The following is an 18983-nucleotide window of genomic DNA, read 5'->3' as shown; positions in this document are numbered from 1 at the left end:
GTTTCAGTTTTGTATTTTATTGTATTTGACTTTGTATTGCTTGCTTTCATTTTTATTTGATTGCACTGCTGAGCTGAGCGGTTTAAAAATAAAACTTGAAACTTGAAACTTGAAGAATATGTTACCAGAAAGTGAAGAATAGATATTAGAAAAAAATTGAAATATATATATTGTCACAGTCTGAATAAGACCAATGGGCGACCATTTGTGTTGGAGATGGATATAAGGAGCTTTATAGTAAATGTTATAACACAAAATATAATTAATATATAATATAGTTATGTTATTCAACAATATTCAATATTGTACATTACATTTTAAAAACTTATAATTAGAACATTATATATATTCATTATAACAAGATATGACAAAATGTGAAATAATATTACTATGGTGGTTTCAATACAGCACAGATAGATCGACTTTCACACCGACTCATTCTCCGTTTGATAAATGAATAAATCACCGTTTCTATTTTCCTCTTTTTATGTTTTATTTTTTAATACGTAGAGAGGACAAAGCTCCATCACACATCTCCTCAGACCTGTGCGATCTCAAACATCCCAACCAAACACGGTGGTGAGCAAGACGACTGTGGAGATTAAACAATGAAATAAAAAGCCAATAATAAGTGACAATGAATAAAGGATGAAAGACGAAGGAAATAAAAAGTATAATCTTCCACTGTACGAGATAACGACAAATGAGAGCGACAACAATGAGCTAAAAAACACAAACATAAACACACAGGTTGAAATTATGAGCAATAAACATGTAATAAACATAAAATACTCATTTTCAAACAGTAATATTATACAAAGGAGATGGAAGAGATATGAAACTTTTTGTAGAAAATATTATGAATATAATGATTTCTTTCCTTTTAAATCACACATTCTGTTTTTTTGTGGTTTAAAGTGGTTTCTTTCTTAAAATTTTCATTAAAAATAAGGTCGCAGGTCATGTTTTTAAAGCCTTTTTCATACTAACTCACATGTATCCAATACTAATAGATATTTATTAAGTATATTAGTAGAAACTTTAGAGTGAATAAAGGTGAAGAACACGTATGTATCCAGGTGACGATGGTTCAGTTAAACTTTGGTCAGAAGCAAAAGAGGGAAATCTGATGATGAGTGATTAACGTTATCCCACTGAAAGGTCTCACGCTGAGCTGCCGTCCGCTCTCTACAGAATATACAGGCTTTATGTTTAATATGTCGATGGAGAAAGAACCTCTGAGCTGGCGAAAGAGGCGCCGAAGCACATGAAGTGGGAACCCACCCACGTTCACGGGTTTGTCACTTAAACTCAATCTGAGGCTGCCTTGCTTGTGTAAGTTTCATGTTTTGTCCATGAGAAGAAGAAGACAGGAGGAAAAAGAAGGACAGCAAGAGGAGAGAGAGAGAGAGAGAGAGAGAGAGAGAGAGAGAGAGAGAGAGAGAGAGAAGGACGCAACTGTGCAGAACTAGAGAAGTCACGAGAATCAGAAGGAAAGATCCTAAACATGAGCAGATAAAGTGTGAACTGCAGAATCAGAAAAAGAATCCAGGACAGAAAGTGAATGTGTTTTTGTAGAAGGTTTTTTTTCTTTTTCCATTTTTTGTGTCTGTTACAGTTCGTTGTGGACGTTTGTGTGGAACAGTTCCATTTGAAGCCGTGAGACGGAGCCTGAGGCAAATGGTTTGAGGCCTGTAATCCGTGGGGGATTGCAGGAAGGTGCACGAAGGCTCAGATGATGCCGTACTGGGCCAGCTCATGCAGCTCCAGGTGATTGAAGGCCTCCCAGGGGCAGATGACGGTGATGTCTGCAACAGAAGACGGAGAGATGTGAGCTCGCTGAGGTGAATCACATCAGAAAACAATATGAGATGCTTTTTATTATCCGAAGAGAACTCACCTGTGCCTAAGCCCTCCATTCCAGGGATGTCGTCACCAAAGCTGGAAAGAAAAAAGTATTACACACCCAAATTTGCTGTTATTCATGGACCTCAAAAGAAAAGATATTCCATGCATACCCCTGGATGCCCTTCTTTGGAGGCTTGCTCTTGAACTGACGAGTCTGCCTCTGCTTGAACTTGGGGGGGCCCTTGCGTGGAGTGGCGGGGCCTCCGCTGACTCGGGTGGCCGACTTGATTTCAGCCTTGGGCGCCTCGAGATTCATTTTGAGCTGTTAGGGTTCCTGTGTGCAGGACGTTGGCTTCGATGCGTCTCTCTGAAGTGTAGACGTCCCGATGATGATCTTTTCATTTAGAGAACAAAAACAATGTGTCAAGAAATGGAAGTAAAGGACCATTTCCAACTATTTATTCTCCACGTTTGTGTGCAACAACATTTCCCCTCATGTAGAAGTTCTGACACAGTCTCTGTCACCTCTGTCTGACATTAGGCTTCAATCCTCTCACTGATCTGACAAACACCTGCTGGGATTTACGCTCATATTTCCTGCTAATTGAATGTCTGAGATGGGCCGCACCTTTCAGCGTGTTCTGGGAGGATGACCCAATTTCCCATAATCCCTGGCTCAAGTTAATAAGAAGTCCCCCTCTCTGTTTCAAGCCGGCCGTCCACACGTAATCTCATTAGAGCAAGGACGACAGCGTGTTTGTGCTGAACATGCACTGAGGGTCTAAATGATCAATCCTCTCATCGTGTCCCGGAGACAACGACAGACCTGAACACGTCTAAACCGTCACTGACATAACAGAATAAATATCTTTAATATAACCACCATCACAGCCTATTAAAGATACTGTACAGTAGAGTTTGTCTTTATGTCCAAATATGAATGTGAAAGCAAACATTTCTAGAAGTGAACAGTTTGGCTACTTTGGAAGTAGAATGTGTTTCCTTTTCATGTCAAATCAAACTTGATTTATATATCTCATATTTACGAATTATAGATTTCCTCATAGGGTTCAACAATCTGTACAAGGTGCGACATCATCTAGCAAACAAACCCTTTTAACAGGGGGAAGTTTTACATCTTCATTTTACCCATCAGCAGACATGATGCTGCAATTTGAAATATCTCAAAAACACACATTAAGAATCTTTATTTAAAAAAAGGTTGAATCCGTGATCAGTCAGCACAAACAAACTCTTTACCAGGAGAAAATCTGGTTGTAGAAAATAAGAAAATAAGAAACTATAAGCGATGTTGAACGCCTCTCAGATTCATCTCCACTTATTCTTTACTCTGATTGTTCCTGGTTTCAAACTATTTTACTCAGACATGTTTCTGACTTTGGTTTCACAGAAAAACATGATTTCTCAAAGTGAACGATGAGAGGTTGTATTTTCATGTCAGTTCAGAAACTTGGAGCTAAACTAATATAAAACATTTCCAACAATCCTCAACTGATGATTAATCAAACATTCAAAAATGGTTCTAAGGCTTTATCGTCCTTTTTAAATACATTTTTCTTGAACCTTCACTCGATCAAAATAATCTCTTGAGATTATTAAATTTCTTTTTCAAAAGTTGTGTCAAATGACAGCAACAAAAGTTGTTATCCTTAAAATTGATCATTTTCACCACATCATTTTCCTCGTATGGCTCCTGAGTGTTAACGACGGTTACCACCACTACCACATCAATCCAAACATCTCAGTAACATCCCTGTTAGTCGTCATGGTTACTCACCGGCTGTTGGGTGGAGGACAGCCACTCGAGTGGGTGTGAGCAGATGAGTGGAGTTCTACACTAGGCTCGCTGTGAGGGCCGGTCGGGGCTCGGGGCCCCTCTTATATTCTGAGCCCTGCAGAGGATTACGTGCACGCCGCCTCCCGGCTCTTCACATGTTCCAAATAAACAAACGTCACTGTTTTACAAGGATGTGATCATCACACGTTCATTTACAGGATCATTCCAGATGTATGGATTTTTCAGGTTGATTGTTTGCTGTGGATTCTAAGATTTGTGATTTTAAAAGTGTATCAATACAAATAATTTACTTGAAATGACTCAAAACAGTATTTGTGATGAAACTAAGGATTTAAACTGTTCATTCTGTTCACTGTGTTGAGGATACAACCCTGAGCGATGCTACTCAGATCTCTGAAGTGAGAACAACATGAGATGAAACGACCTGGAATCTGTGGATATAGATTATAGATGCAGCTGGAAGCTTCCTGAGAGGAAGACTCGCTCCCTCTTCGTTATGCAACCATCTCACCATCTGCTTCAGGCCAAACCCGAGAGTCCTCCCGCCTGCAAACGTCTCAATAAACCATCTCCCCATCAAGACGAATCAAGGGATCTTCATAAGAAAGCATTAGATAATTAATTTATAATAAAACACAAGACATTTTTAAATCTAAATAATGGATTATTACACTTCGATTTGCAAGTGCATTGAAGGGACATGATTTAATTTAGCAATTCCTAAAGTTCGAGGACTGTAGCAAAAAATGAGATATTCTTTGTTTGGGTCAAAATCCTTTAATCTCGACATCCTCCATAATATGTGATCACATCTTCTTTACTGGTAAATATCAGCTGATGTCAACACGTCAATATCAACTTTAACTCGTAAGAAATAACATATTAAGAGATTAAAATGTTTTTACAGGCGCTTTAAGTATAAAAGTGTCGGACCATTCCTTTAAAGGGCAAATCCACCTCGACAGAGTTTCTACTGCTGCGTTCAAGAGATGTTTCTGAACACTTTAAAAATCAAACTGCATTAAAACTGTTTCACTGTTTGAGATTCTCAGTGCTGAGCGAAGCATCACATTCATCTGCTGCTTCTTCATAAACAATAACATAACATTAGATCGATAATCAGTTGAATAGTTGTTTTATTATAAACTTCACTGAATCAGCTCAATGTGACAGAATAGCACTGATTATCTTTACTGGGGGATGTGTGATCAGATGCTGGGAGGATATTAAGACTCGTTAATATCAGAGAGATGACACGTTGGCACTAATCTGTGTTTTCCATCACGTCAGAGTGGCTGGGGACACGCTTCTGTACATGATCCGTGTGTAATCCTCTGTATAACCCAGATCAAAAGAATAACTGCCCATCGTCTCCTGTGTAATCAGGACTTACACAGAACCACTGTTACCAGACGAGTGCTGAGTCAGGGAGAGATCAGGGTCACAAGCAGAGCGGCTCGTTCACCTGCCGACACTCAGCTGACTGAAAGACGTCATTCTCACTGGACGGAACTTTTCTGACATGATCCACCAGCTCATTCTGTGTGGTCAGCAAGAAGAGTCCTTTAGATCCCAGTTACACCAAATGGAAATCATTGTTTTATACGTTTCAACAGGAGAGATTCATATTTAGAGAGTCAGCTGCTGGAGAACAATTCAGAAGCAGCTTGTTGAATCAGCATGATGATGAAATAAGATAAAGTCAAAATCTTTTCACTTAACGAGAGCAGGTAGTTTTATGTGTATCTAGCTCCCTCTAGTGGCCTGTTCTTGTGTAGAAGTGACAAGGAAAACACATTTTATAAATAACTTTTAATAAAAAAAAGCATAAAATAAACTTCAAACATATAATTTAAATAAAATAAAACTAATGATCTATATACATAAGATGCATATAAATATACTTTTAACACTTCAGTTCAAACATCAAAAATCAATAAATCCTGTGCTTCACGACCAAAGGAACATGACAGTGAATTATACAGATTCATGAATCAGAGAGAAATGAACAGGATTTTCTTATAGAGAACACACACTCTACCAATCTCTCACTTTCACTAACGAGAACGACTCTGCTACGACAGGTTGTTTGTTCTCAAGCTGAAACTTAAGGAATTAGGTCAAATTCCATTTTAAAACATCCGACATTAGATTAAGTTTTTCGTCATTATTCAATTATTCAGCTGTGAGTGTAACATAAGTGATAAGGTGATATGTTATGATCTGAACTGTAACAAAAACCTTCCTGCTACATTATTGTCTAGAGCTGGAGTGGGAGTCGAAAGCTTTCTCCACCTGTCGCCAGCAGAGGTGGTGACTCGGGTCTGAAATGTTCTGCAGATGTGACCGAAAGGATTTGAAAGTGAACATGTGGAGGTAAAATAAGAGACTGGGGTGTGTCTGTCAACACTGGCAGTAAAAACATCAGTCACGTCTTCTTCAGGAGCCTAATCTCCATCTTCAAGTAGGTTTTAAGGTTCTCGTCCAGGACGTTCTCCTCGATGGCGGCGAGCGCCTGGTCGCCTCCGTCGTGGTAGTACGCCAGCAGCTGCTCGGCGTGTTCGATCCACACGCAGTTATGACAGCCGCTCATGCAGCAGTGTGTGGGAGGGGGGGGCGGACCCTGGTCAGGAGTCCAAGCAGAGGGACTGTGGCTGGGTCCTGGTTCAGAGGAGCACTCGGGGGGGTCAGGAAGTGAGGGAGGAGGAGGAGGAGGAGGAGAAGGTCCAGCAGAGAGGCAGCGAACCGTCCTGCTCCACGTCTGCTGAGGGTGCTGAGAGCAGGGAGGCCTCATGGAGAGGAGGCACAGCTGAGAGACATGAGGACATGAGGACAGGATGTTTACATGTATTTAGTTCTGCCCCCTGTTTGTATGCTTCTTTTAATTATGGAAACTAGAGAGGACAGAAAACTAAGAACTTCATTTTTCTGTCCTCTCGACCATGAAGCTTGAATCTAATGTGTTTCTACTCGTGGGATCTGAAAGGAGGAGCTACAGAGACGTGAAGAAGAGCAGGTTAGTGGACGGGACAGTTCTGATGGTCTGAGGTTTGACCTTCATCAGTAGGAAGGAATCTCTCAGTGAGATTACAGATCTGTACAAACTTTAATAACACGACAGAAATGTCAGTTATTCAGGTCATTGTAAATTAGGTAAATTAGAGGAAGATCTTTATGACCCTGAAGTTTGGCCTGAATCTTGTTATCCATCATCTATCTATTCATCTATCTATCTATCATCTATTTATCATCTATCTATCATCTATCATCTATCTATTCATCTATCAAGAAGCATCCATCTATCTGACAGAGTCGCTTTAAACAAATACAGGACAAGAAGAGCATTTCAGAAATATGAAGGTAAAGTTATAATCATTACAAATGTTTATTATTAATAATATATAAGAACATAATAAACTAGGAACCAGAACCAGACACACAGTGTTTTAATGGAGTCAACACGTTAGCATCAGTTAAACCAACAGAAGCTCGTTTCTGTCTCATCGTCGTGATTAAACTTCTTCTTCTGTTAAAGTAGAAGAAACAACACGATGTGTTTCCGGTTGTTTTACCGACAGAATGAAACAAACACAAAGTTACAGCTCAAAGTCAAAGTGTCACCTGACGAACTAGCTGGGGAGCATGTAAGCTAGTTAGCTTAGTTAGCTTAGTTAGCTTAGTTAGCTCGTGTTAGCTTAGTTAGCTCACCTTGTGAACAGACACCGTCCTCACCGTGTTCAGCATCGCCGCAGGAAACAGGAAGTCAGGTTATAGATCTGTGTCATTCACATGTTATAAGATATTAAACATCTCCAGATGTTAGCACCGCAGCTGCAAGCGAACAAATACGTCATGTCCACATTCCCCTGAACTATGACCTCTGCGTGAGCCGTCAACAAACGAGCTGATTGGCCGGTAGGAAAGTAAACTACCAATCACATGTCGCCCTTCCAACATTTAAACCAATAGAAAGAGTAGAACGGTTTGTGGGCGTTTTACGAGCGACTGGTTGTGTTTACGACGTTTGTCCAGCAGGGGGCAGTGTTTCATCTGAATTAGCAGAAGGAAGAAATAAACTTTTATTTTTAAAATAAACTGAAACCACATGTTTATATATAGTTAGATAATAATGCATATAATGTATAGGGTCTATTATATTACATCTAGTTATAATTTGTTTGTTTCAACAAAACATGTAACATGTGTTTATATGAAATAATATATCAATATATATCTTTTAATAAATAATGTGTTGCCTTATTTGATTGTGAGTTTTGTTCTAGTCAGAGAAAGTGACAGTAACTCAGGTTTATTTTGTATAATTTGCTACATATAAATATAATATAATATATGTTTTTGTTATTGTTTGTTACCTGAACATGAGATGAACTAAGACTTTGAATCTGATGATGAAGTCGACTTCACAGAATCTCAAACTGACCTAAACGCCGCTGGCCTTCCTCCCTTGGAACGCCGTGATGTCACCGGGGAGTTTCACCGGCCTCTTCCTACACGATGTGACCTCCTCGCTGATCCCTGTGTTTGTGTTCAGCAGAATATGTGGGAGACATCGAGTGTGACTCTGACGTCCCCACAGACCTCGGTGTTTGCACTCCTCCTCCATGGAAACGTGGCGTGGAAACACCGCAGCTGCTCGGCCCGGCAGCAGATACCAGGTGTGTGGTGGCGCATGTTATCTCGCCAGAGGCCCCAGAGACCCAGAGCAGCGTACAGGCTGCTGATGTGAAAGACGCAGAGTAAATGTTCTGAGATGAAAAGACTGTAGCTGTTTACACAGGAAGTAGAATTAACTCGTGAGTCTGAATAACCTCAGTGATTCAGTGTTAGTTTTATGATCCTGGTTTTATTATTAAATTCATCATGACAGATGAGGTCTGTGTGATCAGAGGGTGAGGTTGAAGATTGATGGATGGATGTTGGGTTTCTGCTCAGAGTCTCTTAGTCATGTCAGGTATGTGAACATGGAGGAGGCGGAGATCTCTGTTTTCTCCACCCACCCCCCCACCCCCTACCCTCCACCCACATCCCTGCTGCTGGATTACATTTCTCTCAACACCCTTTCCCTTGAAAATCCTGGGGGCCCCTGCTTTACCTCCGGCAGGCATTTCCTGAGGGGCCCTTTACTTGCAGATTGTGGGGGGGGGGAAGTCAGATTAAAGCAAGCACGTGATAAATACTTGAAAAAAAAGAAGCTCAGGGGAGCGAGACTATTTTTGATGGAGTTGGAAACATTTCACATGACCCAGTGGTTCTCAAAGTGAGGTCTGGGGACTCGCTGGGGCCCTCAGGGGACGTCTGGAGGCCTCGTGACGATGAGTCCAATGTCCCAACACTATTTAGTTCCATGGACGTGAGCACGAAAGTAATGCTTCATGGATAAGGATGGAAATATTTCTACCAGGCTGAACAGCTCTGTATATGATGTCAGACGCTTCAGAGAGTGTGAATCTTCAAAAACTAAAACTTTGCAGATGAATTCTCTTGATCTGGAAACTTTCAACCCGACACAAACGAGCTCCAGCTTCATGTGGCTGCAGGCGACCTGCAGGAGCGGAGGAGATTAGCTTCCTCACTGATAATCCTGCTGAAACCCAGCGTGGCAGCTTTTCCAACAACCTGTTGCACATTCTTCAACACTGCATTGTCCCACTGTGAGCGGAGGAACTTCTTCCAGGAATTCAACCCAAACAAAGATCATAAAGTAGAAGAATTTTAGAAATGCATGGACATAAAATAACAGTGGAATGTGCTGATGGTCAGATCTCTAGTTTATGACCTCAAATCAGACATTTTTATTGTGAATCTGAGGATGAGCTCAGAATGTGACAGTCTGGGGTAAGAAGGTAGCAGGGAGGTGTTTCGGGGCTCAGGTGTCCTTCCTCCAGGTTCTGCAGCCTGACTCACAGCGCCAGCTTTGTCCCGAGCGCACAAAGACCGCACTGTTCCGTTACTGCAGAGTGTGCCACTGCCCTGAGACGACAAGTCAACAGCTCCGATGGCGACTTGTCAGAATTGGCAGAGACGTGTTTGTGTACATGTCAGGAGGCTGCAACAGGAGAGAGGACGGAGTTCACACGTAAAAGTCAAATTGGAATTTGCTTAGAATCAATTTACCTGTGTTTGATTGACGTGTGTACACGCGTCACAACTCCTAAAACACGACGGTGATGCAGATAATGCGTCATCGTAGTTTCACACATTATGAATCAGTATCAAAGACATAATGGCTCTGAAAACATGTGAATGTTTAATCAGGTATAAAAAGATCTTATTTAAACCAGATTAATATTTTTTATTTGTATATAGTTTATATTTATATCCTCACAGTCTTGGTGTTGGATCATTCTCATGAGTTCATTGAGTTTCATTAGAATACAAAGGATTTCCCCTTAGAACAAGACAAACAAAGGAGTCATCAGACGAAGCGTTTAAATAAATACACACAGGAAAAGTACACAAGCTGTTGAGTACTTTTCAACCGTGACGGTAAAGATCCGGTTCCTGGAGGACGTGTCAGAGGGTTAAGAGATAAAATGACCGCTGATGTTTGTTGACACTGTTGAGTAGTCATGTTTTTGAGGAGGAGCACATTAGCTATGACGTGCTACCTATCTGAGCTCTGTGGTGATGTCATCATGTTTTCAGGTTAATATGAACGTTTCTGCTCCTCTGACCCGTGGATCCCTGCTCGGCGAGTGGACCCTGAACGCAGCTCAGCTCCAGCTGCTGGTTAATCATTCCTCACCTGAAGGTCTGAGCTCAGTAGCTGAAGGGACCTGAATGCAGCGTGTGTTCCTCTGACCGACCAGTGGGTGTTCACACCTCTAACGAGAAGCCGTTAATGAACAACTGCAATCACAGAGTGGTTTGAACTCAAATGTGCATTTTAACATGAGAGGCAGAACTCGACGGCTGGTGGGGGGTGGGAGGGGGGTGTAGTTATGGACAGAGGAGCCTTCACTCAGGCGGTGAAATCCCAGAGCTCCAGGCTCAGAGTGAATTTATCAGAGTTTCACTGGAGTAGAAAACAGCCAAGAACATGTACAAGGTTTTTCTTTTAGGTCTCAGTGAAAAAAACATATTCCTGTTACTTTTCATTCCTTAGTATTACTTCTGTTGTTGTTGTTGTGCAGCCCTTAGTACTTTGTACGTTGTTTTGTGCTCTATAAATAAAGTTATTAATATCCCTCTTTCATTATCATGTGCTGTATGTGCTCTATATGTCCTCTGTCTCTGTACATGTCCTCTATACATGTCCTCTGTTTCTGGTCCTGTCCTCTGCGGTCATTGACATATCAAACGCTCTGCAGCAGCTTCATGTGGTTGTCTTTAGTTCACTGCAGTTCATTGTGAAGCTGGATCGAACACAGTGTTTGTGTTGGTGTGTTTGTGTGCTTCTGACTGATTGGACAAATCGCTCAGCGTCTCAGATCCGGTGCGATCAGCAGGAAACAGGTCCGGGCACCAATTAGCTCACAGTCAGACGTCTCTCACACTCCTGACGCTGCCGTTCCAGGAAGCTGTGGTTCCTCCGTGTTCCCCTGAACACACAGCAGCATCCTGCACAAACACACCCTGCGGCTCAGAGACACAAAGAGGAACAGGGCTGATTATCACCGGCACTACAACACAAGACTAATCAGCAGGAGGGTGATTGTCACAATGTGGGTTTTATTTTCATGGTTTGGGCTAAAAGACCCTGTGAGTTATCTGTGAGAGTTTCATCCTGGGGACCTGGTTGTGTCATAGAAATCCAAACACAACATCCTCAGGGTCAGTGGCCCATCGTACATTATCGGGCTGTTACTGCTGCAATAGATCCAGGTCACAGAAGTAGTCCGAGGCTATTTGACAATACAAAGCTTATTGTTCCATTTACCTTCACAAGTGTCTTATCTGGTCCGCAGCAGAGTCATTTGACTGCTTCATGTGAGCATCAGTGATAAAACACATGTGGCAGAAATAGATGTGACCTGTCGCCTGGTTCCACCTCCTCAGGAAACCTGCAGGTTATCAGGCCACAGCAGGAAGCTGCAGTAAAGACAAGAGATGTGTGTGTGTGTGTGTGTGTGTGTGTGTGTGTGTGGTCAGAGGATTACAACAGAACCTCATGGTGAAACTGTAATGACCGATAATATCAGTGTTTCACTTATCAAAGGAAGAGTTTGAGATTTTGGCTGATAAACTTTCTGAGATCTAAAGCTTAACAAACTGTGAAAATGTTCAGCTTTGTTATTTTAAAGGGAGTTATGGTACTTTGTTTTGTAGATTTTGAAGATTCCAGATATGATCTATCGTGTGTGTGTGTGTGTATATATATATATATATATATACACACATATATAAACTTTCATTGATTCCTAAGATGTTGTTATCAAACCCTTGTGGGACAGAAATGTAATTAAGTTTAGATATTTTACAGTTTAACCATAAACGTTAAGTAAACAGAAGGTAAATCAGTGCTGCAGGAGAGAAGAGAGAAGGGACTCGAACACATGAGGCTGCAGCTGCGGCAGTTTTCCTCTCCAGCAGAGATATTGAAGATCTGATAACTGAAACCAAGATCAATTGTTTCCTCTGATGACCTTGATGAATTCAGTGGAGCTGCATCGATCCGACAGTTTGCACGATTGAATTTGTTTCTCTCACATAACACAGAAGTTTCAGCTCTGAACCAAACGGCAGCAGATCCTGGAGTTAATGAATTAATGTGTAAAATTATATATGATATACATTCTTGACCATTTGTAAATATGCCTAAGTTACTGATAGTGAAATGTTGATTTATGTTACTGTTGTGACTGTTTCTATTTACATGATTATATTTGTCTGTATTTTTACAAACTGATCTTTGAATCTTGAATCTAAAATACTAATAACTTTACGTTGGTGTGGTGAATATTAAAGTTCTAATCAGAGTGAGTCTCCAGACTCTCTCCTCCTCCAGTCTTCACCTCACATGGACTTTAGAGCATTTTTATCAGAAAAACACACACTTCATAACATCACAACTTAACTTTTATTTTCTGTATCATTTAAAAACAAAGTGCCTGTGTCGGGCAGATCTCATCATCTCGGTACATTAAGTTATGACAGACGGCTCAAGTCCCACAGAGAATTCAGTTTGGACTTTTAAAATTCTGCGATCGTGGCAACAAGAGGAAACTGAGTAAGTGGAACAAATCTCCTGAGACGTTTACAACCAAGTATCGATAGATTGTTGGGATGTCAGCTTTCTGTCCTCTGGGTTATCATTAAAAATTATATAAAATAATTAAATAGCACCCGTAGTGCTATAAATATCATTAAATATAAATATTCATACAATTCTTCCATGCACAATCACAACTTATTTACATGAATTCCAAAGCAGCGGCTACATTTTACACATGAACCTTGTGGTTATCAACAATAGTGTGTGTGTGTGTGTGTGTGTGTGTGTGTGTGTGTGTGTACAGGAAAGAGGTTTTGCACTTGTGTGTACTTGCTAAGCGGAACACCCCCCCCAGCACGAAGCTATTCTCCTCCCTCGTGTTTTGCGTCGTCAGCACCGTGGCTCTCCGTCTGTGTGAGCGGCTCCAGCTCACGGTGAATGACAACCTTTGTAAAAAGTCTTTGTTCTGTGTTAAAGCCGCGGCTGCGTCCCCTCGCTTCCACTTCCAAACGAAGCTCTGCACTGTCTGACAGCGGCAGCACACGAGGGAATCAGTCAATAGAAGGTTTAGCTGTTTTCCATCATCCTGGTGTTCACCTCCACATGTCGGGGCTGAGGGTTCCTCTTAGAACCAGCTCAGGGAACCACAGATAACAGCAAGCGTACAGTCAGCAGGTGCAGATGAAAAAGACGTGAAGTGAAATTCATTTGACGGGGGGGGGGGGTTGGAGGCCAGACGTGTGTTCACCACTGGGACGTCCTGTGCAGACCGTTCCCCTGCAGAAGGAGAGAGACATACATGATGATCCTTGATGATGGAGCACAAACCGTTCAGAGTGTTTGAAAGATGATAAATGAAAACAAGACGACTACATCTAAACATCAAAATGAGATCAATCATTTCTTATATTATGAAAAGAGGAAAGTGTGAAGAAGACCAGCGTGCACCCGCTCGCTCACTGCAAGACGCATATAGAGCAAAGTGAAAGACACAAGGTCTGGAGAGCGAGCTCCACAAGGGAAGAAAAACAGATCCAGACAAAGAGGCGATTCATCATCAACCTGTAGAAGAAGTTGCTATGGAAACAGCAGGCGGAACAGAGAAGCATCTGCAGGTGAAGTGATCAGCAGGAATGTGGGGGAGAAGGAGTGTGAGCAGGCGTTGGGGGTGCGGAGGTGCGACCTACACTATTTCCATTTGTCTGAGCCAGCGCAGCGTTCCCGCTCTTGGCGAGTGAGGAGGCGGAGCTGCTCCCGCTGTCGGCTGCGGAGGTGGTGGAAGCTCTGGGGATGACCATGTCCTGGGACGGGTCCGGACGGTGCTGCGTGGAGTCACAACACGGGACAAGTCAAACACAGAGGGAGAGGGGGGCATGGGGAATCACGATCATGATAGAATCAATACGCTTCCAGTTGATATACGGACGCAGAGCAGCGAGGACACGAGGCGTCACAACTGACCAGGCGCCATGTTTATCATGCAGGGCCAATCAAAACCTCTGTTGTGTGTCTACTTTACCTTTTTAGTTTGGTCCATGTCCCATCTGCTGACATGGAGGAGGCGGGGCTTATGACCCATACTGTGTGTGTGCATCATGTTATGTTCAAACACACAAACGTCACGGGCGTGTACTCACATTTCCTATTGCTTTGGAGATGAGAGCGAGCTCGGTGGGCTGGTAGACGGAGCTACGCAGCTGCCCGGTGTACCCGCTGTACGGCGACACGTGTTTGATCCCTGTGATGGACAGAGACGTCATAGATGTTGTTATTGTGTCAACTACAAACTCACACACCAGTAAATCCCCATATCAGGACCAAGGGACGCTTCCTGTCCCCTGACCGGTTTGTGTCTGACCAATGGGAGGAGATGACGCCGTCGCACTTTGAGCCTCACAACATCAAACACCTTCCCACTGGATGAAAGCGTTCGCCGCACCTCCGTCGCCACGGAGACAGAGCAAACACAAGGTGTGATGTGTGTCCGTCGGGAGCGGTGCAGCGGGAGCGTTTCCTCCGTGATGCAGCGACTAACGATGCATTTGGATTCTGATTAACAGGAGTGACTCAGAGGAGTTTACAGGGGAGAGAAAAGTGAGCAGACGGGTAGTGAACGTGTGTGTTTGTAATGTTTCTCTTATTATATTATATTAAATAGTAAACGTGTTTGTTATGTTCTCTTGTGTTGATACTTCAGAATTCTTCCTCCTCATTAGTGAGTCGTCCTCAAACTCTTCTACAATCTACTCTCACTTTTATTGTTTGTGTGCAGAACTTTTTATAAACAGTCTACGATGCAGAGGGAAGTTAGAAAACCTTGTGTTCATCCTACCTGGTTCGTCTGCACTGAAGATTTTACCATCAATGTTTTTCATCAAACTGAATTTGTCTTACTACCGTTGTTATTTCTTCATATATAACATTTCGGCTGCGTCAGTCCACAGGAAGTGATTCTATGTTGTTGCCATGACGCACTGGCTACACCCACGACTGTCTGTGTCCCATATGGTGAAACAAAATAGAAAATATCAAAGTGATCTTTCAGCAACGTGGACCTGAGGTTTGACCCAGATGTCGATCACGGCTGCAGTTTGTCTGTCAAGAACAATGTTTCAGAAAGAGACAGAACCTGGATCTGCAGCGACATGTGTGAGTTGATCTGAAAGGAGAACAGACGTAACTCTGCAGGATGTGATCAACACTCCGTCTGTGACTGAAGAACAACATCGTGAGGACATTCACTTTTCTGTATTTGGTCTGTTCAGGTTGTCTCTGTGGGATTCAAACTTTAACAAGGTCACTGAGGACAATGAGGTCAGTGGAGACACAGTGTTCAGTGTTGACAAAAAGCACACGATGCAAGTCCCACTAGATTTTCACTTGAACAAACTCCCAGTTTGACTGTGACACGTCGTCACGAAGGTTAATGAGAGTTTAGCTTCGTTATTACCAAACAAACAAATGCTCACAAACAGGGAAACATCTGATTTGAATAGAGCAGCAGGAAAACGTCCCATGAAGCGACGACGTGAAGAACAGGACGTCTTGTTCAGACAACTTCTAAACTAAATGTAGAATGAAAACATTAAGTTAGGGATGTTCCTGCAGATTCACTTTGAACTCTCAGAGTCTCCACGTCGGCCTCAAGCTGGTGAGAGTTAAAACACTGAAATGTTGCGTTTCTCTTTTAACTGTGAAGCTGCAGTAACCAACCAACGACACGTGAAGCTCAGACTGTAAATACCTTGGTTGGGCTCGTCCATGGAGAACGCCTTGTTCTCCATGAACATGTTCTGAGCGCTCTGCTCCTTCAGGATGTTCTCGTAGCCGACTCCTTGGTTCGGGTACAGGTCGTCTCCGGGGCCCGGCTGCGTCTCGTCGTCGCTGGTCAAACAGCAGACTTCTGGGATGGTGTAGATGATGAGGAACACCCAGGCGTTGGCCACCAAGGCGATGGCCAAGGTGGGGTCGTCCCACGTGGGCCCCCCGTGCCTGTCGTTGCCGTAGACGTACATAACGATCCACGCCACCCAGATTCCCACAGAGAACAGGCCGCTCACAAGGACGCAGGCGCCTTCCCTCTTCCACTGGTTGTGTTTGCCCGCCATGACGGCCAGACTCGCCACCACCACCGCCAGGATCAGGGTCATCACGTAGATCAGCGCCATGACAAAGTCCTGGTTGGCGATGTTGCAGGGCGTGGCTGTGGCTCTGCTGCTTTCAGCCGTGACGTTGAGCGGCAGCTGCGGGTAGCGCACCACCGTGATGATCAGCCACTCCGTGTTGATGACCACCTCCACCAGCCACAGCCCCATCGCCCCCAGACACAAAACCCAAGCCGGGGGCCCTCTGTCCCGCCTGGCGAGGAAGTTCAGCCTCACGCTCTGCATCAGGAGGCAGGCGAAGCAGCCGCCGAACAGCACGCCGAACAGGAACCTCCGGGAGGCGCAGGTGGAGAAGTCCTTCCCCACGATGAAGGCGAAGGTGAGGCAGAAGAGCCCGCCGGTGAAGACCAGGAAGCCGGCGTGCAGAGCCACCGAGCTCTTGCGGCTCTTGTCCTTGATGAAGGGCAAGCTGGCCAGCAGCGAGATGAAGAGCACGAAGGAGAAGACGACGCCGGCCGCCGCCAAGGCCTCCAGCACGATCCCCCACACGGCACTGTGGTCACACAGGTTGTAATAGAGCGAGTCCACGTCAGGGCCGCAGCCCCGAGGCGTGTTGTTGGCCGCCATCAGGAGACGTCTCTCTGGAACAGAACCTGAAGAGACGGACAAACAGAGACTAATGACAGATCTCAAGTTTAAATGCGTCACCGACGAAGGATCAAGACGTCGTCTCCACCCAATCGAGCAAACATCAGGCTCTGATGAGTCAGAAACCCTTCACACAGCAGATGTGAAATAAATGTGAAGTCACTCAGAAACGGTGGGAAATCACAGGAATGTCAAACTCTGGACTCCGACGTTAATCATTAACACGATCTGACGACAAATATTGATCCTGTATATTTCACGTGAATCACTGAGGTGAAAGTGCATCGACCCTGAGGGACAGAACATTCCCAGGGTGAAGAATGTCTGCTATCTTTTCAAAGTCAGAGTTTCCTTTGTGTCTCTTTGTTACATCTGGTGAAGTTCATCTGCGTCCAATCGATTTCAGACGTTCAGTCCTTCAAAGTCCTCACTCACAACCAGGATCTTTCTGAAGAGCAGGTATTAGTTATGATCGTGAACTGGAGGCTTGTTTGCTTCGGGACCTTCAGTAAACTGATACTCACTGATGTTCTTATTTCAGGTGATGGAGGCGCTTCAGTTTCCCGTCTGAGACTCAGGCCTGTGTTAACGCAGATTCACAGTCCCAGTGTGAAACAGAGAAAATTAAGAAAATAAAATAGGCACAAGGCAAAAGTTTGACTTTTCAAATCTGTCACGAATGAGACGCGGCAGCAGATTCATGAAAACAACCTGAAGATGGAGGTTAGACCGAGGAGCTGGAGACTCAACATGTGAAACTGAGATTAATCATCTACAGATTAATAAACATAACCTCGACGTGCAGCACGAATGTTGACTGACTGCTCCGGACGTTTTAATAAATCAGAATAAAACCCGTTGTAAATCCGTGTGGTTTCCCTTCTTGATCAGTATTTAAATGCGAGTGGATGGAGTCTCCATAGCAACACATCTCATCACCAGTTTAATTATCACGTAATAAAAATAGTCTATAAAGTTTTTTATTGTAGTTACTGAAACACACACAGGTGCAGGAGCTACTGTGTCTGCAGGGAATCGGTGACTAGAATTCAAAGTGTGAGGAGAATTCAAATTTAACAACAAAACACCGCGTTCAGATCAATAAACTCAGATTAAGTTACTTTATTTATTCTTTGTTTAAGAGTGAAGCAGCTGATCTGTTCTCACTTCTACAGATGAGGTAAGAACATATTAACTGATCTGAGTCATCACGTCTCCAAATACACAGAAACACGTTTAACTACATGAACTCACGCATGATGTCATTAACTGAACCGAACTTTAATCTTTAATCTTATTGATAAATAGAATATGAATATGATGTGTTCACGAACCTGATTCTCTGCTTCACCTCTGACTTCTGTTCTTCACCTGCTGAAAACACGAGGACAAATCACCGAGGGAGGAAAACAGGAAACAGGCGAAAGTTTCTTCTCTCGACAGAAAATCTGAAAAGTCTGATGATGTCAAATCATCTGGAGAGAAAAATAAAATGTTTATGAGGATAAAGAATCACTTGACGAACGTTTCCTCGCGATGTGAATCTGACTGTGATGCTCGATCTCTCTCTCTCCCCCTCTCTCTCTCTCTCTCTCCCCCTCTCTCTCTCTCTCTGTCTCTCTCTCTCTCTCTCTCTCTCTCTCTCTGTCTCTCTCTCTCTCTCTCCCTCTCTCTCTCTCTCTGTCTCTCTCTCTGTCTCTCTCTCTCTCTCTCTCTCTCTCTCTCTCTCTCTCTGTCTCTCTCTCTCTCTCTCTCTCTCTCTCTGTCTCTCTCTCTCCCTCTCTCTCTCTCTCTTCTCTCTCTGTCTCTCTCTCTCTCACACACACACACAACTCCTCTTTCTTTCTGACGCTGTTTGCTCAGTTTGATCTTCTTCTTCTTCTTCTTC

At 43.3% G+C, this 18983-nt stretch overlaps 3 protein-coding genes across 4 annotated transcripts; all 3 read right to left on the bottom strand.

Moving 5' to 3' along the window:
- Nucleotides 1-472: 472 nt before the first annotated feature.
- On the bottom strand, nucleotides 473-3804 carry pde6gb (phosphodiesterase 6G, cGMP-specific, rod, gamma, paralog b). Its single transcript, XM_035145964.2, has 4 exons — nucleotides 3647-3804; nucleotides 2019-2242; nucleotides 1901-1941; nucleotides 473-1808 (listed from the first exon to the last, which is right to left on the bottom strand). Exons 2-4 carry the CDS (start codon nucleotides 2162-2164, stop codon nucleotides 1732-1734), a joined length of 264 nt encoding a protein of 87 aa, XP_035001855.2. The 5' UTR covers nucleotides 2165-2242; nucleotides 3647-3804; the 3' UTR covers nucleotides 473-1731.
- A 982-nt stretch (nucleotides 3805-4786) lies between these two features.
- On the bottom strand, nucleotides 4787-7558 carry oxld1 (oxidoreductase-like domain containing 1). Of its 2 annotated transcripts, none has more exons than XM_035144829.2 (2): nucleotides 7376-7558; nucleotides 4787-6476 (listed from the first exon to the last, which is right to left on the bottom strand). In XM_035144829.2, exons 1-2 carry the CDS (start codon nucleotides 7409-7411, stop codon nucleotides 6096-6098), a joined length of 417 nt encoding a protein of 138 aa, XP_035000720.2. In that variant the 5' UTR covers nucleotides 7412-7558; the 3' UTR covers nucleotides 4787-6095. The 2 variants fall into 2 exon arrangements, with proteins under 2 accessions (XP_035000720.2, XP_035000721.2); XM_035144830.2 differs by having other exon boundaries at nucleotides 7400-7556.
- Nucleotides 7559-12688: 5130 nt separating this feature from the next.
- On the bottom strand, nucleotides 12689-18666 carry gprc5c (G protein-coupled receptor, class C, group 5, member C). The gene is made up of 5 exons (XM_035144838.2): nucleotides 18430-18666; nucleotides 16087-17100; nucleotides 14480-14580; nucleotides 14030-14164; nucleotides 12689-13619 (listed from the first exon to the last, which is right to left on the bottom strand). The coding sequence occupies exons 2-5, from the start codon at nucleotides 17072-17074 to the stop codon at nucleotides 13587-13589; spliced, it is 1257 nt and encodes a 418-aa protein (XP_035000729.2). The 5' UTR covers nucleotides 17075-17100; nucleotides 18430-18666; the 3' UTR covers nucleotides 12689-13586.
- Between the last annotated feature and the right edge of the window lie 317 nt (nucleotides 18667-18983).

Source organism: Hippoglossus stenolepis, chromosome 21, assembly GCF_022539355.2.
Source record: "Hippoglossus stenolepis isolate QCI-W04-F060 chromosome 21, HSTE1.2, whole genome shotgun sequence".
NCBI lineage: Eukaryota > Metazoa > Chordata > Actinopteri > Pleuronectiformes > Pleuronectidae > Hippoglossus > Hippoglossus stenolepis.
The sequence above is the reverse complement of the archived record's forward strand: the minus strand, read 5'-3'. Positions and strand labels throughout refer to the sequence as shown.